Source organism: Doryrhamphus excisus, chromosome 15, assembly GCF_030265055.1.
Source record: "Doryrhamphus excisus isolate RoL2022-K1 chromosome 15, RoL_Dexc_1.0, whole genome shotgun sequence".
Lineage (NCBI taxonomy): Eukaryota > Metazoa > Chordata > Actinopteri > Syngnathiformes > Syngnathidae > Doryrhamphus > Doryrhamphus excisus.
The window spans coordinates 13756296-13782143 of record NC_080480.1 but is presented as its reverse complement, the minus strand read 5'-3'; the positions used below and the strand labels follow the sequence as shown (position 1 = coordinate 13782143).

At 41.9% G+C, this 25848-nt stretch overlaps 2 protein-coding genes across 5 annotated transcripts; both read right to left on the bottom strand.

Moving 5' to 3' along the window:
* Positions 1 to 291: 291 nt before the first annotated feature.
* On the bottom strand, positions 292 to 25465 carry LOC131103440 (hemicentin-2-like). The gene is made up of 24 exons (XM_058049728.1): positions 25302 to 25465; positions 23706 to 23975; positions 23295 to 23618; positions 21575 to 21811; positions 21259 to 21489; positions 20079 to 20342; positions 19821 to 19952; positions 18320 to 18351; positions 18024 to 18267; positions 16152 to 16409; positions 15916 to 16074; positions 14271 to 14483; positions 13942 to 14178; positions 12688 to 12886; positions 11379 to 11395; positions 10764 to 11039; positions 10354 to 10683; positions 8402 to 8650; positions 8316 to 8318; positions 8004 to 8147; positions 4025 to 4180; positions 2546 to 2812; positions 2145 to 2477; positions 292 to 905 (listed from the first exon to the last, which is right to left on the bottom strand). The coding sequence occupies exons 1-24, from the start codon at positions 25357 to 25359 to the stop codon at positions 646 to 648; spliced, it is 4893 nt and encodes a 1630-aa protein (XP_057905711.1). The 5' UTR covers positions 25360 to 25465; the 3' UTR covers positions 292 to 645.
* LOC131103280 (carcinoembryonic antigen-related cell adhesion molecule 5-like) lies at positions 5952 to 11603 on the bottom strand. Of its 4 annotated transcripts, none has more exons than XM_058049405.1 (5): positions 11379 to 11601; positions 10764 to 11039; positions 10354 to 10683; positions 8402 to 8650; positions 5952 to 8147 (listed from the first exon to the last, which is right to left on the bottom strand). In XM_058049405.1, exons 1-5 carry the CDS (start codon positions 11416 to 11418, stop codon positions 7993 to 7995), a joined length of 1050 nt encoding a protein of 349 aa, XP_057905388.1. In that variant the 5' UTR covers positions 11419 to 11601; the 3' UTR covers positions 5952 to 7992. The 4 variants fall into 4 exon arrangements, with proteins under 4 accessions (XP_057905388.1, XP_057905391.1, XP_057905390.1 ...); XM_058049408.1 differs by having other exon boundaries at positions 10764 to 11034; XM_058049407.1 differs by having other exon boundaries at positions 7996 to 8315; positions 11379 to 11603.
* Positions 25466 to 25848: the final 383 nt, after the last annotated feature.

Below are 25848 nucleotides of genomic sequence, written 5' to 3'. Positions count from 1 at the left end.
AATGTGATTTAATCAATATATCAATATGGAAAACAATATATCTCTATTTTAACAGAATATGACAGGAAAACACATTTACCGCATTGTGACATAAAGTGGCATTTATTTACTAAACTGCAGAGAGTGCTAAACGTCTAATGGGGTAAAGCATGGGTGTCCAAAGTTTTTCCCCACAAGGGCCACACACTGAAAAATGAAAGGATGTGGGGCCATTTTTATATTATTGTATGGTTAAAAAAATATTATCATTATTAACATTATTCCTTCTGGCTCCCCCCCCCCCCCCCCCCCCCCCAATGCACTGCATCTAAACATGGCTTTGTCTTGTAAATGTCAGCTTTACAGATGCCACGTCTGCTATGTTGACGGTGTGTTTTGGTAAAGATGGATACGTGGCTGTATCAGCCATAGTAAAGGTTATATTAAAAGGTAATTACTGCCCCCTAGTGGTAGCACCTGTCATTTTTGTCCTGTTTGAGGTGAGGCATTTATTTAAAGTGATTGTAGAGAATAGAGTAACTGCTACACCCCTATTCATGTTAGAATAGTAACAAATGAAGTATAAATATTGCATGTTTGAGTCTTAAAACTCCCCACATTGTGTCCTGGTGATTGTTTCAAACCCGAAGGCAAACCAAAATGCCTTTAGACCTCCTTGGCCTTGACGGTGAAATGCTTGCTCTTCTTCCCTAATTTATTGGAGGCGGTGCAGGTGTAGGTTCCTGGCAGCAAGGAGGAGGAGGCGAGCACGGCATCGCTCTCCTCCCTCAGCTCATGCACGGGCTGGGAGGCGTGCCAGCTGTAGAGAGGTGCCGGGTTTCCTGTGGCGGTGCAGTTCAGTGTCGTTTCAGCACCTTCTGTAATGTCCACACTTTCTGGTCCAGGACTCTGGAACACTGGGGGAACTGTGGCGGGGATACAATAACACAGGTACTGTTTAAAATCGGGGAACAATGAACATCAGGTAGGATGAGTTATAAAACCAACAGAAAAGCAAATTAGGTAAATATCTAATAATATGTATAATTTTTAGAATAAGCCAGGTGCCAATAAAAATGAAACCCCAGGCCGCACTTTGGACACACCTGCTTTTTTAGAGTTTGTTGGTATTACTGTTGACGTTTAAAAAAAAATTAAGTAAAGTATAAAAAAGTAGTTTTTTTAGAGTTTGTTTGTATTACTGTTGACATTTTGTTTGAAAAAAAATTAAATAAAGTATTCAAAAAGTAGGTTTTTAGAGTTTGTTTGTATTGTTGTTGATGTTTTGTTTAAAAAAATAGAAAAAATAAAGTATAAAAAAAGTAGGTTTTTAGAGTTTGTTTGTATTACTGTTGACATTTTGTTTAAAAAAAATTGAAAACAATAAGGTATAAAAAAAAGTAGGTTTTAGAGTTTGTATTACTGTTGGATGTTTTGTTTAAAAAAATGAAAAAATAAAGTTTTTAAAAAAGTAGGTTTTTAGAGTTTGTTTGTATTACTGTTGACGTTTTGTTAAAAAAATTGAAAAACTAAAGTGTAAAAAAAGTAGTTTTTTAGAGTTTGTTTGTATTACTGTTGACGCTTTGTTTAAAAAAAATTGAAAAAAAAGTATAAAAAAGTAGGTTTTAGAGTTTGTTTGTATTACTGTTGACGTTTTGTTTAAAAAAAATAAAAAATAAAGTATAAAAAAGTAGGTTTTTAGAGTTTGTTTGTATTACTGTTGACGTTTTGTTTAACAAAAAATTGGGGAAAAAAGTATCAAAAAAGTAGGTTTTTAAAGTGTATGTATTACTGTTGACGTTTTGTTTAAAAAAAAATTGAAAAAATAAAGTATTAAAAAAAAGTACGTTTTTAGAATTTCTTTGTATTACTGTTGACATTTTGTTTAAAAAAATTTAAAAAATAAAGTATAAAAAAGTAGGTTTTTAGAGTTTCTTTGTATTACTGTTGATGTTTTTTTTTACAAAAAATTGAAAAAATAAAGTATTAAAAAAGTAGTTTTTTAGAGTTTGTATAACTGTTGCCATTTTGTTTTAAAAAAAAATGAAAAAATAAAGTATTAAAAAAGTAGGTTTTCAGAGTTTGTTTGTATTACTGTTGACGTTTTGTTTAAAAAACAATTGAAAAAATAAAGTATAAAAAAAAAGTAGGTTTTTAAAACTCACAATACACAGATGCTATCAGGGTCTCCGAGGTGACAGTCAGAGGTGGTTGTGGTCCCTCCGGTCCGAGTTCTAGCTCTGCTACACAGCTGTACCGTGCGCCGTTATCGGCCTTGGCGGGCGTGATGACCAAAATGGAGGACACTTGCACCGGCGATGGAGACGTGAGGTCAGAAAAGGAGCGGTTATACACCTGGGTGTGGCCCCTGTACCACCTCAAGTTGAGGTACTGAACCGGAGCGATGTTCTGCACCTCACAGAGCAGGTGGTACTCTTTGCCCTCCACCATGGGTCCGGTGTGATTCTCGGTCCTGATGGTGACGCTGTCTGGACTCTCTGTGGGGGACAGAACCAGGCACTAATGTCGAGTGTCGATTGTTAAAAAAAAGAGGAAGTGGTCTTACTGTAGAGGACGAGGTTCAGCTTCTCCTCGCACTGGCGAGGCGCCGTGAAGAACACCCCGTAACAGATGGGCTCCTCGATCCAGTCGATGAGGCTGTCCACCTTCCATTGGACGCTCGGGCCCTGCTGAGTGTGCGCCGCGCTGATGGCCGACTCCCATCCCAGAACGCGCACAGGCCGCGTGGCCTCGCAGCTGACCGACACCGGCTCCCCGAAGCCCACCACTACCCTGGGGGGCTTGAGGATTAAGGAGCAACCATCACCTGATGCTGAGACAAACATTAGCCATTAGGTTGGCCTGCTCGTTCTTGAAGAAGCTTCACAAATCACACGTTAGAAGGTCAAACTATCCAAATAGTCCTGGGCCTAACTGTGTCAATCCACACCACTTGTAGGCGCTGTTTCCACAGTTTGATGCCGTCACGAGTTGTGACCAAATGTAATCATAAAATAATAACACATTTAATTTATAACGCACTTTACATCAAATAAATAATCTCAAAGTGCAACAGTTAAAACAATAAATAAATAAATAAATAAATAAAAATAAAAATAAAAATAAAAATAAAAATAAAAATAAAAATAAAAATAAAAATAAAAATAAAAATAAAAATAAAAATAAAAATAAAAATAAAAATAAAAATAAAAATAAAAATAAAAATAAAAATAAAAATAACAGCAAGTGTCCTAACAACACTTAATAATAAAATAATAAAATAATAAAATAATAAAATAATAAAATAATAAAATAATAAAATAATAAAATAATAAAATAATAAAATAATAAAATAATAAAATAATAAAATAATAAAATAATAAAATAAAAAAAACAAATAAAAAAATAAAAATAATAAAATAATAAAATAATAAAAAAAATAAAAAAAAATAAAAAAAATAAAAATAACAAATTAAAAAAAATAAAAATAACAAATAAAAAAAAAAAAAATAACAAATAAAACAAAACAAAAAAAAAAAAAAACAAACAAAAAAGTTAACAGCAAGTGTCACAATAACACATTAAGAACATCTAAAACAAGTAGAGTAGTGGAGGTGAAAATGACCAAAGCCAAACTAACACAACACAGTGAACCAAAGACATTAAATATGCATTAAACTATAATGTAATAATGTAAAAGCTTTTCTAAAAAGATATGCTTTTAAATCCTTTAAAACCACAAATGTGCCAAAATAAAGTCTTCCCATAGTTCAAAATGGACACACATTTGTGACACACAACAAAGCAAGAAAAGCATTCTTTTTATGTTGTGTTCACATGCTGCTGCAATTTTAGATACCAACAAATAGCAAGTAAGGGCAATAAAGCTGTAGAATGTTCATTAAAAAGCAGCCACACTAAGTTATTTAACAACTAAAAGGCCACAATCATTTCCCTGCATTGCCATCGACTACCACTAAATAAAAATAAAAAAAACACACCACATGAAAACAACATAAGTGTATAAACACACTTAACATCTTACCTGAGTAAAACATGCACATAGTCCACAGAATCCACGGCACAAACACCATTTCTGCGGTGAAACGTCGGCGAAAGAAAAATCCAAAGTTGCACAAGCTTGGCAAACTCCGCAGGGAACAATGCTTGTTCAACACAAGGGCCCCTTCATCCCAGCTGACTTAAGAGTGGGTGGGTGGGGTGGCGGGGTTGGGGTACCAGAGGGGAGACATGGGAATGTAAAAAAAAAAAAAAAAGTTCAACACTGAATAATAAAGCTAAAAATTCAAGGTAAAACTACTCACCTTTGACGTGACATCACTGATGGATGATCGAGAAGGACACCAACTTAGCCATTCCATCCCTTTCCACAGCCTTTAATGAACCGCAACTCCCCTAGTGCCACCAGCACTCGTGCAGGCCCAGCCAAGCAAGACAATTATCTTGCTACTCGCTTGTGTTGCCAGCCATGTAGATAATGGCTACAAAATCTAGCATTATAGCACCAGCTGTACACTGACTATGACAATTATTAGAGATCTCTAGACATGAAATAGCACCCCTATAGTCACCTTTGCACACAACTATAGGATATAGCTGAAGCAAATAAGTCATTTAAGATATAAATTAAGCTTGAGTGTACATGCCCATGTTGTTATTATATATTATAATCATCATGAGGGTTGCACGGCGGTCGAGTGGTTAGCGCAGACCTCACAGCTAACAAACCCAAGTTCAATCCCACCTTCAGGCATCTCTGTGTGGAGTTTGCATGTTCTCCCCGTGCATGCGTGGGTTTTCTCCACAATAGCCACAATGTCTATGACAATTATTAGAGATCTCTAGACATGAAATAGCACCCCTATAGTCACCTTTGCACACAACTATTGTATATATTTATAGCAAATAAGTCATTTAAGATATAAATTAAGCTTGTGTTTACATGCCCATGTTATTATATATTATAATGATTATGAGGGCTGCACGGCGGTCGAGTGGTTAGGCTGCAGACCTCACAGCGAGGAGACCCGAGTTCAATCTCACCCTCGGCCATCTCTGTGTGGAGTTTACATGTTCTCCTCATGCATGCGTGGGTTTTCTCCACAATGTCTATGACAATTGTTAGAGATCTGTAGGCATGAAATAGCACCCCTATAGTCACATTTGCACACAACTATAGGATATAATTAAAGGAAATAAGTCATTTAAGATATAACTTAAGCTTGTGTGTACATGCCCATGTTGTTATTATATATTATAATGATCATGAGGGCTGCACGGCACGGCGTGGTTAGCCTCACAGCTAGGAGACCCGGGTTCAATCCCATCCTCGGCCATCTCTGTGTGGAGTTTACATGTTCTCCTCGTGCATTCGTGGGTTTTCTCCGGGTACTCCGGTTTCCTCCCACATTTCAAAAACATGCTAGGTTAATTAGCGACTCCAAATTGTCCATAGGTATGAATGTGAGTGTGAATGGTTGTTTGTCTATATGTGCCCTGTGATTGGCTGGCGACCAGTCCAGGGTGTACCCCGCCTCTCGCCCGAAGACAGCTGGGATAGGCTCCAGCGTGCTCATGAGGATAAGTAGTAGAAAATGAATGAATATTTAAGCATTTTTAGAGCCCTCTTCACATGAAATAACACCCCTATATTGACTTTTAAACTCTTATTACCCAAATTTGTAAATAAAAGGAAATAAAACCTTTTAGGGGCCGCACAGTGTTCGAGTGGTTAGCACACAGGCTTCACAAATAGGAGACCTGAGTTCAATTCCACCCTCGGCCATCTCTGTGTGGAGTTTGCATGTTCTCCCCGTGCATGCGTGGGTTTTCTCCGGGTTCTCCGGTTCCCTCCCACATTCCAAAAACATGCTAGGTTAATTATCGACTCCAAATTGTCCATAGGTATGAATGTGAGTGTGAATGGTTGTTTGTCTATATGTGCCCTGTGATTGGCTAGCGAATGTCATTGCTGCCTGCATTCTTACATCCAGTGACCTCGCCGCTTTGTGAGATCCCAGCAGGCAGGAGCTGTGGCTGTTGTTTGCAAGACTCCCCACTGTGACCAGAATGCTGCATGCAGCCTATCTGCAGCACGTGTAATCAGATGCTTTCTGTTATTTATAGTGCACACAGCTGCGATAGTGAAACTGTATACCATACATAGCCCTCACATCAGAGTAACAACTTCATGCACTTCAACTCCTGTGTTGTGTTTTTTTTTCCCCCGTCATTAAAACAAGCAGAAGCGATTCAGAGCCTGGTTGTTGTGGCAACGCAGGCTGAGCATACAGCGTTGGAGTCACCTAAAGTGGACGGGAACGGAATGTAAAGATCCGTGTGATTTATCTCACACACTCACTTGTTCAACAACAGCGAGAAGGGTACAAGTGAAAGAATATTTTTCTTTGTTTTGGACATTGCACACTCTTCATCCATTTAATGGCTCTTTTTTGTTTTTTTGGCAAGTTTGAGAACAAAGCAAGTGGTTGTCTTGATTTAAAATGGGACAAGTCAGTGCAATTCATCGCTTGAGATATTAAGGTGCTGCAACATGCTTTTAAAAACACACGCATATACATAAAATATTGGAACCTTAAAATTCAAACGTTGCCGGTGAGTCTTATAATTGCTTATGCTGTCTACTATAGTAGGTAATATGAGTGTAAAAGTGACCATAGGGTTGTTATATAATGTCTAAATGGCTCTAATAATATAAAAAATACTTTACACCTATCACAGTAGGGCCTCTAACCAATTAACCGTGATAAACGAGGGGTGACACCCTGGACTGGTCGCCAGCCAATCACAGGGCACATATAGACAAACAACCATTCACACTCACATTCATACCTATGGACAATTTGGAGTCGCCAATTAACCTAGCATGTTTTTGGAATGTGGGAGGAAACCGGAGTACCCGGAGAAAACCCACGCATGCACGGGGAGAACATGCAAACTCCACACAGAGATGGCCGAAGGTGGAATTGAACTCGGGTCTCCTAGCTGTGAAGCCTGTGTGCTAACCACTCTAACACCGTGCAGCCCCTAAAAGGTTTTATTTCTTTTATTTACAAATTTGGGTAATAAGAGTTTAAAAGTAAATATAGGGGTGTTATTTAATGTCTAGAGGCTCTAATAATGCTGAAATATTCATTCATTTTCTACTGCTTATCCACATGAGGGTCGCTGAGGTGCTGGAGCCTATCTCAGCTGTCTTCAGGCGAGAGGCGGGGTACACCCTGGACTGGTCGCCAGCCAATCACAGGGCACATATAGAAAAACAACCATTCACACTCACATTCATACCTATGGACAATTTGGAGTCGCTAATTAACCTAGCATGTTTTTGGAATGTGCCCCTGGAGAAACGGGGAGAACATGCAAACTCCACACAGAGATGGCCGAGGGTGGACTCGAACTCGGGTTTCCTAGCTGTTAGGCCTGTTTGCTAACCACTCTACCACCGTGCAGCACTCGATAAAACAATCAGTTTTTAAAGAAGTATTTCTTCATCAATTATGGCGATAAGTCACAGTCAAGTATGATATTTTTAAAATAGTATTTGTAATGTTCTGAACTCATGCTTCCGCGCCAGAATGACACTAAGCAGAATAATGCAAGAGTTGTGCCATAGTGTAAAGTGGATCATGTTGTTCCACTTCCCCCAGCAACTCATCGTGAACTCCATTTCACCCCAATTTGAGTTCACCAGGCAGGTCAATTGATGACTGTGCAGTTTGACTGCGAAACATATTTGTTCCTATGTTGCCGAATACGTTTGACTTTTAAGGTTCCAGTAGGCGAGCAAAAACACACATGCAGCCAAAAGTGGCACAGTGAAGTACAACAATACAATCTCAATCATGTAAACATAGTACTAGTGTGAGTAAACAAGTGTATGTATCGTAGTAGTAATGTGCATGCAGGGTAGGCCACACCCCTTAGGCCTAAAGCATTCATCATAAAAACTTTTTTTTTTTTTTTTTTAAATCATACAGGACCTGACGTAGGTTGTCCCCTGCTATAGCTGCCCTTGTTAAACGAAAACGTTCCTTGGGGAGTGACAAATAAAAGTCCGCCGATGACGAGAAGGACTCCCAGGGCCAGAAACACTCCAACCACTGCTGCGAAGGTCGTCCAATCCCCTGCGGGAGACGGGAGTTTTCCGTTATTGTATCGTCAAGTATTCTGAGATTGAGAAACTGCGCCCTGAGAGTTTCTCTGCTTGTAGGCCACCCCGCATCCCATAATGACAATGACAAGAAACAACACAGCAATTAAAATCCCAGCGGTGGTCCCGCCGTAGCGACTACCTGCTGAAGGACAACAGCAAAGAAGTGAAAATTACGCAAACGTTAAATCGACGGAAGTTAAGAACGCTGAATAAATGGCGTCTTACTTGGAGCTTCGCTGACAGTGAAGACTTTGGTGGTGGCGCCCAGGGAGTTAGCGGCGGTGCACTGGTATGTGCCGGGATGCTGGAAGGATGAGGTCAAAACGGGTTGATTTTCCGTCTCCAACTTCAACGGGACCGGGAGAGTCCAGCTGTATCTCGGAGGCGGGTTTCCAGAAGCGCTGCAATTTAAAGTCATGTTGCCTCCAATGGGAAGTGACAGGTTCGTGTGAGTTTCGTTGAAGGTGGGCGGGTCTGTTGATGAAAGACGACGCAAATAGAGCATCAGAAAATCATGTCTTTACCGTTACTGTGTATGATACCTAATTATTGATTTGCAAAGAGTAGTGAAATCTGCCCAACGCATTGCCGGAGCTTCACTTCCTGCCATCGGGGACATCTACAGGAAGTGTTGTCTCAGGAGGGCATCACAAATTGCTAAGGACTCCTACCACCCAGTCACTTCATTGCACTACTGTACATATTACTGTTATTATATCTTGTCACATTCATACTGTTCATTCATTCATTCATTTTCTACCGCTGGAGCCTATCAGTGGGTATGTTATCAAATTTCTATACAAGTGGTGGTAAGTAGCGTCATGGTCTGAGGCAGCGGATACGGCTGGAGGGACCCAACAGAGGTGGACAAACCTGCTTTTCATTCAGGTTTTCAGTTAATAATGTGAAAAGACTAGAAATACAACACATGAGTTGTTCATTCATTCATTCATTTTCTACTGCTTATCCTCACAAGGATCGCAGGGGTGCTGGAGCCTATCCCAGCTGTCTTCAGGGCAAGAGGCGGGGTACACCCTAGACTGGTGGCCGTGCAGCCCTCATCATTATAATATATAATAACAACATGGGCATGTACACACAAGCTTAATTTATATCTTCATTCATTCATTTTCTACCGCTTTTTCCTCACGAGGGTCGCGGGGGGTGCTGGAGCCTATCCCAGCTGACTTCGGGGCAAGAGGCGGGGTACACCCTGGACTGGTGGCCGTGCAGCCCTCATCATTATAATATATAATAACAACATGGGCATGTACACACAAGCTTAATTTATATCTTAAATGACATATTTGCTTTAATTATATCCTGTAGTTGTGTGCAAAGGTGACTATAGGGGTGCTATTTCATGTCTAGAGATCTCTAATAATTGTCATAGACATTGTGGCTATTGTGGAGAAAACCCATGCATGCACGGGGAGAACATGAGATGGCCGAGGGTGGGATTGAACTCGGTTCTCCTAGCTGTGAGATCTGCACGCTAACCACTCGACCGCCGTGCGGCCCTTATGATCATTATAATATATAACAACATGGGCATGTACACACAAGCTTAATTTATATCTTAAATTACTTATTTGCTTTAATTATATCCTATAGTTGTGTGCAAAGGTGACTATAGGGGTGCTATTTCATGTCTAGAGATCTCTAATAATTGTCATAGACATTGTGGCTATTGTGGAGAAAACCCACGCATGCACGGGGAGAACATGAGCTGGCCGAGGGTGGGATTGAACTCTCTAAGCTGTGAGATCTGCGCGCTAACCACTCGACCGCCGTGCAGCCCCCATACTGTTCATACTGTTTGTAATCTGTATAATCTGCAATATCCACTGTTTCGTAGTCATAGCCTGTTATAGTTTGTACATATATCTGTCCATTTACAGCTCTATTTATTTACTAATAAGGTATTTATAAATTTGCACTTCTGATTGGATGCTAACTGCATTTTGTTGCCCTGTAACAGTGACATGAGCAATAACAATAAAGTTGAATCTAATCTAATGTAATCTAGTATAGATACAAAATGAGCTGCAGGCTAAAAATGATGTTAAAAACATTGGGTGGGTGACTTGCTCCTGCAAAACCATGTCACGACCTTTCACAGGTAGCATGAAAGCAGACATCATCCCCAAAAAAGAGGCAGCAAACGGAACACTTACAAAGCACAAACAGCTTCTGCGGCTCCGAAGACACAACAGGAAGTACGGGCCCCGATGGCCCAAAGTCCAGCCTTGCTTCACACCACACTTGCGTTCCGTCATCCTCTCTGAAGACTGTCATAACATGGCCAAATGTAGCATTGATCGGCTCTTTGTTCTCCATCTTCCCTTGTGCGGCCAAACCGATGCTCCTATTTCCTTTGAACCATTCCACCATGACTTCACGTATAGGTGCAACTTGAACGACCTTACAATATAGGATGAACGTTAAGCCCTCCTTCTTCGGCTCATTCTCTGTCCAACCATCTATGGTCACACTGTCAGGCATTTCTGCAACAACAAGAACAAAAAAAGTGACAAAAGTGAGCTTGTGTTATTGGAGTACACAATCCAAATAAAAGGCTACCAACTGTAAGTAGTGATGGGAAACCGTTGGGTGCACTGAGAGCCATCTTTGAGATTGGCGAAGCACACCGCATTCAATCTCCAGTCTCTCAAGGACTCAACATGCAAGGTGATATTGGTCACTCCCTGCTGCAGTCCTGTACCCCCGTAGGAAGACTCCCAGCCCATACCCTCCACCTGGTCGGATAAGGCCTTACAGGTGGCGGTGAAAGAGCCTCCGAAAGGCACCACCGCTTTGGTTGGACTCGTTTCCACTGGACAAGAGTCGCTTGCAGTCTGTGCTGGAAGGACATATTATCAGACAGTGCGTTCAATGTTATCATGTTAAGCTCAAATTTGAATCAAAGTACCAGTGTTACACGCCGGACAGATAAGACAACATTAATGCTCAGATGTGTCTTTTAAAATTGATTATTTCGATGTAGTTGTTACATAAAGACAGTGTAAAGTTATCATATGATACTTAACATATTAAGAAACAATTGTTGAAGGCGTGGTTAGTCCAGAAAAGAAAAATATATTCCTGCGTTATCCTACATTAACTGTGTGGGTAATCCTTAAGCTAATGCTAACATAACGTAAACTGCTATGTTTACGGTAAAGGGAAACAAAAGTTGTACCTGCATACGCAAATAAGCTGAAAAACACGATGCACCACATCACGACGACACCACAAAAGAAACAATTTTACAGCTGAATTGTGTTTAAATGGTCCAAAAAAAGATTCATTCGGTCTCAACCTGGTAACCGTCCGTTTACAAATTTAGAAAGTAAAAGTTACTACGTGCTGCGTTCAGGTGTTCCTCGTCTTGCTTAGATACATGTGTAATGACGGGAAGTAGGCGTAAACACTTAAGCAGTAAAAAACGTCAATTTTGTGCGTCACTGGAGAGGTTGTGAAAGGTTTTTCTAAGATGAAGAAATGTGTCCTTCTTGCTAAGACATGACGCTAGAAAACCACATTACTATATTACTGTATTACATAGTGAGGACGACTCGTAATTTGTTAATATGGTTGTAGGAACAATATGGGTATTCACCACAAATTATATCATAATTTAAATCTCATGTGTTTATGAATATATATATTAAACCCACTACGTACGAGTTGACGACTTTTGAGTTTTTCCATGTTTCATTTTTCCCGACGTCTTTGAAGGAACCATGTAAGCATTAACTTAAGTCCAGCCCCCGCGACGCTGGTGAGGATAAGCAGGATAGAAAAAAAATGGATGAAACTTTATATATAAACAACAAAGCGAGTTTCCTGAAAAGCCACATCTTTAATATATATATATATATATATATATATATTTTTTTTTAGAAATCCTTTCTCAGTCATAAATATTTACAACAATATTCACAAATACATTGCCTATCACATTTACATCCATAACAATGCAGTCCGTTTGCCATCCCAACAAATACAAAAAAGTGTTTTTCAATGAAGTGTTCATGGGCTCTTAGGTCATTCACTCATTAAAAAAAAGCATCTGTCCACAGCAGTACTGCACAAGTGCACAGTGGCTTACACACAGGACAAAAGGCTCAGTTATTGGCATTGTGTTGTGAAAAAAAACCCCCAAACACACAACTGATTAGTGTTTCCTCAAAGAAAAGTAGTGCACTTCCTCTGTTAACAACACAGAGGCCTCAGGGTGCTTTCTTAATGTGTTTTTGTGGGAGTGAGATGTCGCCACAAAGGCCACAGGAGTTGGGCAGGAAAACCTCAACTAAACATTCATCTTAAATTCCCTTTGAGGTTATTAAAATATAAAAGAGTCAGCTTTTAAACATAGTACTGGCATGTAAAGCGCAACAATTAGCCCTTGTTTGATAAAATACGTGAATCCTGAGTCCAGTGTGAGTCAGTCCGCCGCCGGGAGGGGTTATCTTTAGCGTTTCCCCCTCCCAAAGGTCACATGCTACGAGAGTATGGTCATGGGGAACTGGAGGTCCCAGCCGTTGTGGGCCACGTTGCCGTTGTGCGTGCTGAGTTTGGGGTTTTTCAGGCTGTAGCGCCGCATCTTGGTGTTCTTGTAGTAGATGGAGTAGATGAAGACGAAGATGGCGGAGATGATCACCACCGTGACTGCCACTAACCCGGCTATGAGGGGCAGGTAGTCCTCTGCAACGGCGACAAGACACAAGATTTGTGTTAACTCAAAAAAAAAGAAAAAGACGTTTTCCGTAACTTCATTAGCGGCTGCCTGCCACAAATAGATTTGAACAAAAGTTTTTCACATGACAACACAAAGAATTATCTCTGTAATATGGAATCATTTTGGTGTCACTACCAGGACATTATTTAATACCTCATATTACATATTACAAATATACAACATAATGCGGCCAGAAATATTTCAATATTGAACAAAGCAAAATTTATTTTACACTCTTTATTGCTCTCTGGTTCTACCATATCTTACTTATTGTGTGGAAATATATATTATAATAACGATAAAAGCAATCTTCACTTGCTAAATGTACTGCAAAAAAGGGCAGTAAGGATAATTCATAATGCCGCCTACAGAGAACATACTAACTCCTTATTTCTAAAATCACAAATACTTCAACTTGCTGATATAGTTCATCTTCAAACAGCTAAAATAATGCATAAGGCTAACCAAATAACCAATTACCTAAAAATGTCATCCAATACTTCTCTACAAGAGAGGAGAAATATGATCTCAGGGAAGAAGTACATTTGAAACACTTATATGCTAGGACTACGTTAAAAAGCCACAGCATTTCAGTATGTGGAATCAAACTATGGAATGGATTGAGTAAGACCCTTAAACAATGCACAACGATGAGCCAATTCAAGAAACAATACAAGCAGTTGATGTTTGCTAAATACAAGGATGAAGAGTCTTGAACCAGTCATGATGTGCTATACATATCACTATATTGACACTTACTATGGTACACATTATGTCATTGTATGGTCATATCACCTCGTACTTTGGTAAACTATATTAGGAAAGCAGGAAGTGAACAAATGTAACAGTTACTGATTGTAAAAGTACCAGATGGAGGGGTAGGATTTAATAAGCTTTGCTTCTTCCTACTCCTTTTGGACATGTGGAACTGTGAACTGATTATGTGATGCATTCAATTGTAATCTGATGCATGTTCAAATGAAATAAAACCATTACCATAATACAAATATGTCAGGACTACCTTTAGGAATCACTTCGACCTCATGGAGGGCCACAGCCAAGTAATTGGAGGCCTTGCAGATGTACAGCCCCCCCTCCGAAACCGTGATGTTGCCTCCTGAGACACGAGCATCTGCAGTGTGTATCCAGTCGATATCTGGAGGTGGGTGACCATCAGCTTCGCAGACCAGCTCCTCAGGATAACCTCGAAAGAGCGGGACAACCATAGGGAGTTTTGTGGTGTTGATGACTGGTTTGTCTATGAAAGGAGAAGTAGAGCAGAGAGAAGCAGGACACAACCAGTCATTGTTTTGTTCTGGCAGTGTGGATTTAAAAAAAAGGTGATCTCACAGTAGACGGTGATGCTGACAGGACGGGACATCATGGAGGGAGGCGGCTGTGGCCCCTCTGCTCCCAGGTCCAAATACGCCTCGCACCTCAAATCTTCTCCCTTGAGGTCTCTGTTGAGACGGATGCTGGCGCTAGATGACACGGTCACCGGCGTTCTGATAGCGCTGATGTCACATGTCGTGTTTGTTGGGCAGTCGGCCAACCTCAGCGGCCCTGAAGGACATTTTTTTAGGCGAAAAGAAGTTTAGCATACAGGATGAAAAAGTGAGCGCAGCCCCCACATTTCAGCCAGTAGTTTTATTACGATATACCTTCTCCAGAGACAGTACTAAAGAGTAAGTACACTTCCTAGCCAATCAGTTTTATAGCAGTATACAAAATCAACACACAGCTAATGTTCTAAATAGCTAGCAACTAGGGATTTACCACTATCAATGAATGTACTCACAAAGGCTAACCAAAACATAAACACAATACACACACTTATCGGGCTAGAAAATGCATTGTGGGCCTCGAACGCTATTTTTGAAAGCATGTGTTGGTACTTTGAGAGAGATCTATACAACATAACTCATGGCTGCTTCTCCAGGAAATGAGTGATGTCACTGGTCTGCATATCAAAGTACACATATCAATAAAGGTTTTATGTTTCATTTTAAGTTTAAATGGTAATATTAACCGCTGGGAGTTTGATACCGGTCATCATTACATCCCGACTGGCAACACAAGTAGCAAGTTCACATTCTAGCCTATGGTATTGTCTCTTGAGAAATGTACTGTGTGTACTCACTGTTCTATACTATATATAGTATATATATATATATATATACTGTACGATAGCAGTAGACGCAGTAGGAGGCTTTGTATTGTAAATGTTTCTGTTACGGTCCACTTGCATTGGGTCCTAATGGGGATAGTAACCCACCAGAGTAAGTACTTTTCTCCCACCTACAAGACTGGAGTGGAACAGCACCATGTGGTACAATGGGAGTCACAGGGACATGTTTTGTACTGGGGGGAGGGGGAGGCTGGAGCCTATCCCAGCTGTCTTCAAACGAGAGGCAGGGTACACCCTGGACTGGTCGCCAGCTAATCACAGGGCACATATAGACAAACAACCATTCACACTCACATTCATACCTATGGACAATTTGGAGTCGCTAATTAACCTAGCATGTTTTTGGAATGTGGGAGGAAACCGGAGTACCCGGAGAAAACCCACGCATGCACGGGGAGAACACGCAAACTCCACAGAGATGGTCGAGGGTGGAATTGAACCCTGGTCTCCTAGCTGTGAGGTCTGCGCGCTAACCATAATTAAACATTTTATTGTAAATACAAGTTAACTGCAAGCTGTGAACAAGAGAAGAAAAATATAAACAGGAAGTTAAGTGGTTTACAGAGCTGAACTTATTTATACACAATTAAGAATGTAATAAAATGAGACCCACGAGGCTGATATCGGCGTGGTTAGCTTATTTTTGTTGTTAAAACGTTACTTAAATCATTGCTTGGTTTTACAGTGGTCACAGTTTGACCCTGGGACAGATTATTGCCATTTCCTTTCTTTCCTATTGGAACAATTGTTTTGAAATACAGTAGATATGAAGGTGAAAGGTTCACAGAGCGTTATGAGATTCCTCACCTCTGACCACCGGCTCAATTGTTTCGTTGCCGTAATACCAGCGCACAGCTAGGTTTTGCACGGGAGCCACGCTGATGATGTCACAATGCAGCTGCCACATTGTACCCTCCAGAAGACTCGAGTTCTCTTCGGAACGGATGACGACGCTGTCTGGCATTTCTGGTGAGATGGTTATTCAAAAGAAAGTCAAACAACAGAAGAGTCCAATTAGACATAAATGACTTTGGGGTACATACTGTAGAGAGTGAAGTTTAGATGTTTCTGGCATATTCTTTTCCCGTGGCGCACAGCAGAGCAGACAGGACTAGCGTCCCAGTCTTGGTGGGTGTCAGCAGACCAAGTCGTGCTGTTGTTGTTGTGTCCATCAAACCAGTGTACTTCTATGTCATTGGAGCCAGTGAATGTGGGTGTGCATGTCACATTCTGGCCTTGGCTTTTGTATTGCAGCACCAGGGTCTCGGGGTGTATTCTTACGGGGCATTCACTGGGTGTACCTGGAAAGTCAACAAAAACAACAATTTGGAACATGTAAAAAAAAAAAAAAAAATAAGCAGAGAATGTTTCTTTGTTTATGTTTTTGAATGAATAATTGTGATGCAGGGGCAGTCGAAAACGAATGAATGAAAGTCTAAAGGTGACTATAGGGGTGTTATTTCATGTCTAGAAGGCTCTAATCGTGTTAAAAACCATATTTAGGAGGTCGTAAACACATTTTTCAATGCTCTAATAAAATATTTCATTCATAAATAAGGAATCTTACATTGCACTGCACGGTGTATGAGTGGTTGGCGCGCTGGCCTCACAGCTAGGAGACCAGAGTTAAATGTCTGTGCATGTATGGATATTCTCCGGGTACTCCGGTTTCCTCCCACATTCCAAAAACATGCTAGGTTAATTAGCGACTCCAAATTGTCCATAGGTATGAATGTGAGTGTGAATGGTTGTTTGTCTATATGTGCCCTGTGATTGGCTGGTGACCAGTCCAGGGTGTACCCCGCCTCTCGCCCGAAGACAGCTGGAATAGGCTCCAGCACCCCTGCCACCCTTGTGAGGATAAGTGGTAAAAAATTAATGAATTAATATAACTAGAGCCCTCTAGACATGAAATAACACCCCTATAGTCACCTTTACACCTTGCAATGTCATTTAATGGACACCTACTGACCTCTAGCGCCCTGTGTGGAATACTACACAGCACAATGTGTCTTTCAATGCTCTTCTGAATACCTTATAGTCGTATTTAAGTGAATGTAGCCATTTTTTATGCTTGAAAATGGTTAATTGGCGACTCCAAATTGTCCATAGGTATGAATGTGAGTGTGAATGGTTGTTTGTCTATATGTGCTCTGTGATTGGCTGGCGACCAGTCCAGGGTGTACCCCACCTCTCGCCTGAAGTCAGCTGGGATAGGCTCCAGCACCACCTGCGACCCTTGTGAGGGTAAGCAGTAGAAAATGAATGAATGAATTGTGATGCAACATAAAGTACATGGGAGGTTGCAGAGGATGTAACAGACTATATATGTGTAGAGTTTACATGCGTTATCTTTCCACATCCAGTCCAAATTGTCCAGTTTGTGAATATGCGCCCTGGCGACCAGTCCAGGGTGTACCCAGCCTCTCAAAGTGCTATAGAATTGATGTATGGATGCAGCAAAAGTCAACATTTTTTTGTACTATTTGGATAAAGGAATGCAATTGTGGGTTGTTGCAGTGTTGTAATGTGATGGTAGTGCTGGTGTAAAACAAAAGCTATGTGTCAGAGGCCAACAGGAAAAGAGTCAGGAAGGAAAGGACCCCTCCCAAATAGAAAATGGTTCTTTGTGCTGGACCCTTGATGCTACACCTACATACCTTATTCCTGTATTTTCAATAAACTCTTCACATATAACCTGCTTTAAAAAAAGTACTTTCACAAACACAGAAAACACAGTTAAATGTAGTTATAATTAGTAACTTGTTTTTCTGATAGTAGACGCGTTTTGAAGATATTTAAAGCTGACATTAGTGTCACTATGTGCCTGCAGTGCTACACACCAAACAACAGCTTGATTGTTGTTAAACAAAATGCCATATTGTCCCCCACTCATAACACACCGTTGTACTCACTCGAATGCGTCCCGTTAGAAAGCGACAGCTCTAAAGTCACAAACAGTGACATAAGACGAAGCCACTTTAAGTCATCCATCTCCGGGCTTCGGTTCGCCAGAGCGGCTCTGGGGCTTTGGCGGGCGACCCGCGTGAGCTGTTGGCTTCTCCCGGGGAAGAAGCTAACTGTCAGGGCTAAGCTAACGGCTACATGGTCGGCTGTTCCGCACCCCTCCCACCGGAGAGGAAACAAGGGGGGTCCTGCCTTCTTCGTGCCACACTAACTCCTCCAAGACCCTGCCAACGCGCATGCGTACTCGTGCTTCTGTCGTCCATCCGACATTAACATCTTCATTAAATACATTTAGCTACATGTTATTGGGAAGCAAAACCTATACATTGAAGAGTATTACATAGCTGAAGCAACTGGTAATTAACTGGTAACATTTAGTGTATTTTTTTTGCCAGCATGATGGATAAGTGAGGGCATTTAAGCCACCAGCAGATAGCGCTGTGTTAACATTAAAAGAGTGAGTCTTGAACACTTCGCAAATTAGATACAATTTCTGGCCTTAATATTAGCTTTTGAAAGTTGCATCATTGTGTCAATCATTCACACTGATGCTGTGCAACAGAAACACATTCATGACAAAAAATAAAGACCCTGCCACCGCGCATGCGCACTCGGGCTTCTGTTGTACATAACACCAATAACATCCTAACATGTTATTGGGAAGCAAAACCTACACATTGAAGAGTATTAAATAGCTGAAGCAATGATGCTGACATTATATCATTATATCAACCCTAACTAGCTTAATTTAATTTACAATGAGGGTTAAAAAAAAGTGTGAAACGGTAGGAAGAAACCATTTGATTTTAGTGCAGATATGGATGAACATTCCGATGGTAACATTTACTGTAGTTTTTTTTTGCCAGCATGATGGATAAGTGGGGGGTATTTAAGTCACCAGCAGATAGCGCTGTGTTAACATTAAAAGAGTGAGTCTTGAACACTTTGCAAATTTGATTTCTGGCCTTAATATTAGCTTTTGAAAGTTGCATCATTGTGTCAATCATTCACACTGATGCTGTGCAACAGAAACACATTCATGAAAAAAATAAAACAATAAATGACACCCATATTTGTCGCAGTTTCCTTGACAAAGACATTTAGTTCGGTATCAGGAGACAATTATGATGTAGGCAACATGGTTTTCATTTTTCCTGCACAAAAGTGTGACAGTAAATGAGTCAGATCATAATGTATGTGATTCACGTGAGGGGTTTCACTTCCTGTAGGTTTAATGGGCAAGTGTCCCGATACTTTTGTCTATTCGTGACCATGTCTTTGGACTTCTAGAAATGGTTTGTCGTTGTAAAATGGAAGAACCAAACATATTTTCATTCATTCATTCATTCATTTTCTACCGCTTTTCCTCATGAGGGTCGCGGGGGTGCTGGAGCCTATCCCAGCTGTCTTTACAACCTGGACTGGTCGCCATGCAGCCAATCACAGGGCACATATAGACAAACAACCATTCACACTCACATTCATACCTAAGGACAATTTGGAGTCGCCAATTAACCTAGCATGTTTTTGGAATGTGGGAGGAAACCGGAGTACCCGGAGAAAACCCACGCATGCACGGGGAGAACATGCAAACTCCACACAGAGATGCCCGAGGGTGGAGTTGAACCCTGGTCACCTAGCTGTGATGTCTGCGCGCTAACCACTCGACCGCCGTGCCGCCACAACATATTTTCAATGAAGTTCAAAAAGAATGTTTATCTCTAATTGTGCTAGAGCTAACTTACTGTCTGATTGAGAACACAAGTCCAAGGTCTCGTCCGAACCGTCCCGGCAGTCTTCCACTCCGTTGCAAATGGCACTCTCCGGGACACAAAGAGAGCCACATAACAATTCTGTCTGGCCACAACTTTGGGGAGCTTATGTAGTGGGACAACAGAGAGAGGTACTTATTATACAGGAATATATTCAGGAATATAATACATGGAAACACCTCTGAGTTGCTGTTGTAAACCACAATAATAAATATATGTTGTTACCCTCACCTTTTATGGAGACTGTAGCACTTCGAGAAGTATTCCCTGCCTCATTCCTGGCGTGACACGTGTAGACGCCCGCGTTGTGCAAAGTCACATTCTCGATTACCAAAAGTGACACTCCATCTTCAATGATCTCCACGATATTTGGGGCGTTGGGGTAAGTCCAGGTGTATTCAGGTCGAGGGTGGCCTTTGGTGGAGCACTTCAGCCACGCGTCAGATCCCAGCTCGGCCACAATGTCCACCAGCTCCTCTATTGGTGAAGGCTTGTCTGATGATGACAATTCACCTTTAGTATGTTAGTATACACAGTTCGTACAAGACGTTTTTTTGGGAAGACGTCTGTGTGGAGTTTGCATGTTCTACCCGTGTGTTTGTGGGTTTTCTCCGGGTTCTCCTCCCACATTCCAAAAACATGCTAGGTTAATTGGCGACTCCAAATTGTCCATAGGTATGAATGTGAGTGTGAATGGTTGTTTGTCTGTATGTGCCCTGTGATTGGCTGGCGACCAGTCCAGGGTGTACTCCACCTCTTGCCCGAATACAGTTGGGATAGGCTCCAGCACCCCCATAACAATATAATAATAACATATTACTAATAAGAAAATATTATTTTTTTGTTGGTTGCCCTGTGATTGGCTGGTGACCAGTCCAGGGTGTACCCCGCCTCTCACCCGAAGCTGGGATAGGCTCCAGCACCCCCTGCGACCCTCGTGAGGATAAGCGGTAGAAAATGAATGAATGAATATTTTTTTGTTGGTGTAATACTGTCATGTAAACAGACTGGTCTTTAATGGGTTATCATATAATTTACATTTGATGTGTATATTTGAGGCTAAAGTATAATTAAAGGGTTGAATGGAAAAAAGAAGTAATTTTTTTTACTTTTGTTTTTGGGAAAATTGCATTTTTTTTTATCTTTAAGGACATTATTTTTGAGGGCTTATTCAGGCTTGTAAACACATCATCAATCAATAAGCACGTATAACAACAGTTAACTTGTTTTTATTAACTGGTACTTCAAGAATTATCTGTACATTCAATATGTTTGATGATCGTGACAGTATACAGTATAAAGGGTTGTTTGCCTCATGTACTGTAGGCGGTGCTCTGTGCCCTTTTCCCCTATGACATTTTATGACATTTAAATAAGTGTGCAGTATGTAGGCGACTATAGAATGACTCACATTGTATGACCAGCTCCACTGTGGCGTTGGCGCTGGAGTACTTGTTGGAGGCGATGAATACGTACTGCCCCGCGTCATATCTTGTCAGGATCTCCGGAAACTCCACCTCATCTCCGTCTTTGTACCAGGTGACCTGAGGTTCGGGAAAGCCTTGCACAAAGCAGAAGATGGCTTCCTTGAAAGGAGTGTGTTCCATGACAGTGAAGGTGTCTGCACACAGCAGCTGTACATCTGAAAATGAAAAAAAAGGCTCTTCTGGTTATTCCATTGGATGTACTTTGCAGTCATTGTAGAATTATGTATAAGTTGTGTATACCCGCATAGTTCACAAAAAGGTAAAGAGTTTTGTTGACACTCTTAGCGCCTTCTGCTTGGATGGTGAAGTTTCCTGTAAATTCCCGCGTCACAGGAACAGAGTGGTTTATGGGTATCCCATCTTTCAGCCATCTGACTACGGGTGTGGGATTGCCCGTCACGGGGCAGATATCCTCTAATGTCTGTAAAGAATCCTCATCCAACCACTTCTCATCACTGCATTCAAAGATTGGTCCATCTGAACAGGAATAGGACACAGCAATTTTATAACAGAATGAAGGCGATATGTGTCAATCATCACATCACATGCTATTGTTTGTCATATAATTCAAAATAAAAGTGCTCTACATGAAAGAGATGCTGGATTAGCTGAAACAAAAAAATTGTTCATTCATTCATTCATTTTCTACTGTTTATCCTCACAAGGGTTGCGGGGGGTGCTGGAGCCTATCCCAGCTGTCTTCAAGCGAGAGGTGGGGTACACCCTGGACTGGTCGCCAGCCAATCACAGGGCACATATAGACAAACAACCATTCACACTCACATTCTTTGTCAATTTGGAGTCGCCAATTAACCTAGCATGTTTTTGGAATGTGGGAGGAAACCGGAGTACCCGGAGAAAACCCACGCATGCACGGGGAGAACATGCAAATTCTACACCGAGATTAGTCGAGGGTGGAATTGAACCCTGGTCTCCTAGCTGTGAGGTCTGCATGCTAATCACTCGACCGCCGTGCGGCTCCGGTGGCAACATTGATTTCCAATTTTTTTTCTGACATATTCAAAACAAAATTCACAATGGAGGTTCCAATGACAAGGAATGTTTTCTATTTTCTATACTGCTTATCCTCACCAGGGTGGCGGGTATGCTGGAGCCTATCCCAGCTGTCTATCCCAGCTCACACCCTGGACTGGTGGCCAGCCAATCACAGGGCACATATAGACATATCACATTTCTATACAAGTGGTGGTAGTAGCGTCATGGTCTGAGGCAGCGGATACGACTGGAGGGACCCAACAGAGGTGGATAAACCTGCTTTTCATTCAGGTTTTCAGTTAATCATGTGAAAAGACGAGAAATGCAAAACATGAGTTGTTCATTCATTCATTCATTTTCTACCGCTTATCCTAACAAGGGTCGTGGTGGGGAGGTAGTTGCTGGAGCCTATCCCAGCTGTCTTCCAGGTCCTGAAGCAGCAAAACAGTCCCAGACCATCACACTACCACCACCATATTTTACTGTTGGATGTTCTTTTTTCTGAAACCTCATGGGTGCTGTGTCCAGGGTGCTGGAGCCTATCCCAGCTGTCTTCCAGGTCCTGAAGCAGCAAAACAGTCACACTACCACCACCATATTTTACTGTTGGTATGATGTTCTTTTTTCTGAAACCTCAAGGGTGCTGTGTCCAGGGTGCTGGAGCCTATCCCAGCTGTCTTCTGAGGCGGGGTACACCCTGGACTGGTGGCCAGCCAATCACAGGGCACATATAGACAAACAACCATTCACACTCACATTCATACCTATGGACAATTTGGAGTCGCTAATTAACCTAGCATGTTTTTGGAATGTGGCTGGAAACCGGAGTACCCGGAGAAAACCGACGCATGCACGGGGAGAACATGCAAACTCCACACAGAGATGGCCGAGGGTGGAATTGAACCCTGGTCTCCTGGCTAACCACTTTACCGCCGTGCCGCAACAAAAAATTGTGTATACTTACAAAGAACAGAGACATTCAACGCTGGTGAAAATACACTGAGTACCGGTCCGTCTGGTCTCAGGTCCAGCAGCGCCTCACATCGCATGGGCGCTTTCATTAACGACAGGTCATCGAAATGAGAGATCAGATCAACAGGTGGCTTAGAAGATGACTCTTTGTGATGACTATTGACGACGGTTTCTCCGCTGTACCACCTCACAGTGACTTTGTCAATGGGTGCTATGTTGCCGATGACACACTCCAAATTGAGGTGGTCTTCTTTCTCGACGGTAACACTCTTGACTGTATTACCGTTATGTGTGATATTGATACTTTCTGGGAATGCTGGAGAGAGAGAGAGAGAGACGGGGGAAAATATGATCAGAGAAATAAGCAGCAATGATATTTCCTTGTAAAAGAATCAGCACTTACTGTAAACAACAACTTCTAGCTTCTCGGAGCATTGCTGGCTGGAACTTCCCGGGGATGGGTTGAGGAAGCAGAGAGGCGAGATTCTCCACGTAGTCAGCGCATCCACGCTCCAGGTCAAATGGTGGGTTAGTTGCAGGCCCATCCCCCCCAGCGGAGCCTCCCAGCCCATGCCATTGTACGAGTTATCTGACGTGCTGCAGTTGACCGAGACGGGGTCTCCATATTTCACCACAACGCTGGGCGGGCTCAGCTCGATGGGGCAGCAAGCACCTGTATGATGTGGTATGATTAATATGCAACCTCCCACTCCCACAGTGTTCACTGAATTGGAACACAGTGAGTGCTACAGCAAGACAGATTTGCACTTTCATTCATTTTCTACCGCTTGGCCTCGCGAGGGTCACAGGGGTTCAGCTGTCTTGGGGTGAGAGGCGGGGTACACCCTGGACTGGTGGCCAGCCAATCACAGGGCACATATAGACAAACAACCATTCACACTCACATTCAAACTTATGGACAATTTGGAGTCGCCAATTAGCCTAGCATGTTTTTGGAATGTGGGAGGAAACCAGAGTACCCGGAGAAAACCCATGCATGCACGGGGAGAACATAAGAGAACTGAGTGCAAACTCCACACAGAGTGGAATTGAACTCGAGTCTCCTATTTGTGAAGCCTGTGTGCTAACCACTCTACACCGTGCAGCCCCTAAAAGGTTTTATTTCCTTTTGTTTACAAATTTGGGTAATAAGAGTTTAAAAGTCAATATAGGGGTGTTATTTCATGTCTAGAGGGCTCTAATAATGCTTAAATATTCATTCATTTTCTACCGCTTATTCTCATGAGGGTCGCGGGGGTGCTGGAGCCTATCCCAGCTGTTTTTGGGCGAGAGGCGGGGTACACCCTGGACTGGTGGCCAGCCAATCACAGGGCACATATAGACAAACAACCATTCACACTCACATTCATACCTATGGACAATTTGGAGTCGCCAATTAACCTAGCATGTTTTTGGAATGTGGGAGGAAACCGGAGTACCCGGAAAAAACCCCACGCATGCACGGGTAGAACATGCAAACTCCACACAGAGATTAGCCGAGGGTGGAATTGAACCCTGGTCTCCTCGCTGTGAGGTCTGCACGCTAACCACTCGGCCACTGTGCAGCCTGAATTTCAACATGCACTGTGATATTGCCAGTCACACCATGTTCCCCTCCCTTAGGAAACTAGGACACATGGCAGTTTTCCAACTTGAAAGAAATCCCAAACTTCCAAGATGACATGTACGTAGCTTTCTGAGGAAGCTGAAGGTTAAAGCCTGACCCCAATCAAAAGAAGCTAACATTCACCAGGTCCACCGGTGATGTCATCATGAAGGGGTGGGAGAATATTCCAGCAAGAACCTGTGCAGCTATGGTGAAGTCCATGCCCCAAGTCCATTAAGGCAGTGAGAGATAACCACGAAGGACACCGTAATGTGGCTGTGTTCACTCATAGTAATTCTATACTTCTATATAAGCTGTACAGAGACTCCTCTAAAGGGTGTCTATTTTTACTTTATAGCTATAAAGAGCAATACATGCAACCAGTCCGCCTACCTGTGGCGCTGAGGAGAAACCCCACCAAGAGCCGCACAAACAACGTCCACTCGCTCATCGGGTCCGCTACGCTCCCACAACAGTTTCCTCTGTGGTTCCTGCTCTTCTCCACTTGTGGGTCTGCCGCCTAGTACAAGTGTACAAATACAACTGGAGGAGAGGGAGAGAGAGAGAGGGGGGGGGGTGCGATAAAAAAAGAGAGGGAGGTTTGTTCCGTTTGTTCCTGTCGCCAATGAGTCAACACCATGTTAGAGTTCAGAAAGGAAAGCATCGCATGTACAAATTCCTGAGATGATTACATTTAGGCATACATAAGTATACATAAGTTTACCCTGTTTCTTGAGCTTGCGATTGAGTGTTTTGTTTGTTTGTTGTATTTTTATACTTGTCAGGCTGTTAAGAATACTTGCCCAAACAGTTCAAAATAGGGTTTAGGTTCAATAGGTTCAAAATTGTTTGCCACACATTGACTCTGGAATAGATTATTTTTAATTCATTGGGAAAATCCAGGCTGCACGGCGGTCGAGTGGTTCGAGCACGCAGGCCT

Bases quoted from the DNA above. Each gene is read 5' to 3' on its own strand.
- LOC131103440 (XM_058049728.1), bottom strand. From the start codon at position 25,359: ATGAGCGAGTGGACGTTGTTTGTGCGGCTCTTGGTGGGGTTTCTCCTC. The intron at 14,179-14,270 runs GTGAGATCACCT...CTCCTTTCATAG, and splicing joins TGTCAGCATCACCGTCTACT to ACAAACCAGTCATCAACACC. The intron at 4,181-8,003 runs GTCCTGTATGAT...CCCACTCTTAAG, and splicing joins CAGGGGACAACCTACGTCAG to TCAGCTGGGATGAAGGGGCC.
- LOC131103280 (XM_058049405.1), bottom strand. From the start codon at position 11,418: ATGTGGTGCATCGTGTTTTTCAGCTTATTTGCGTATGCAG. The intron at 10,684-10,763 runs GTTGGTAGCCTT...TTGTTGTTGCAG, and splicing joins GTTTCCCATCACTACTTACA to AAATGCCTGACAGTGTGACC. The intron at 8,651-10,353 runs GTAAGTGTTCCG...TTTCATCAACAG, and splicing joins GCAGAAGCTGTTTGTGCTTT to ACCCGCCCACCTTCAACGAA.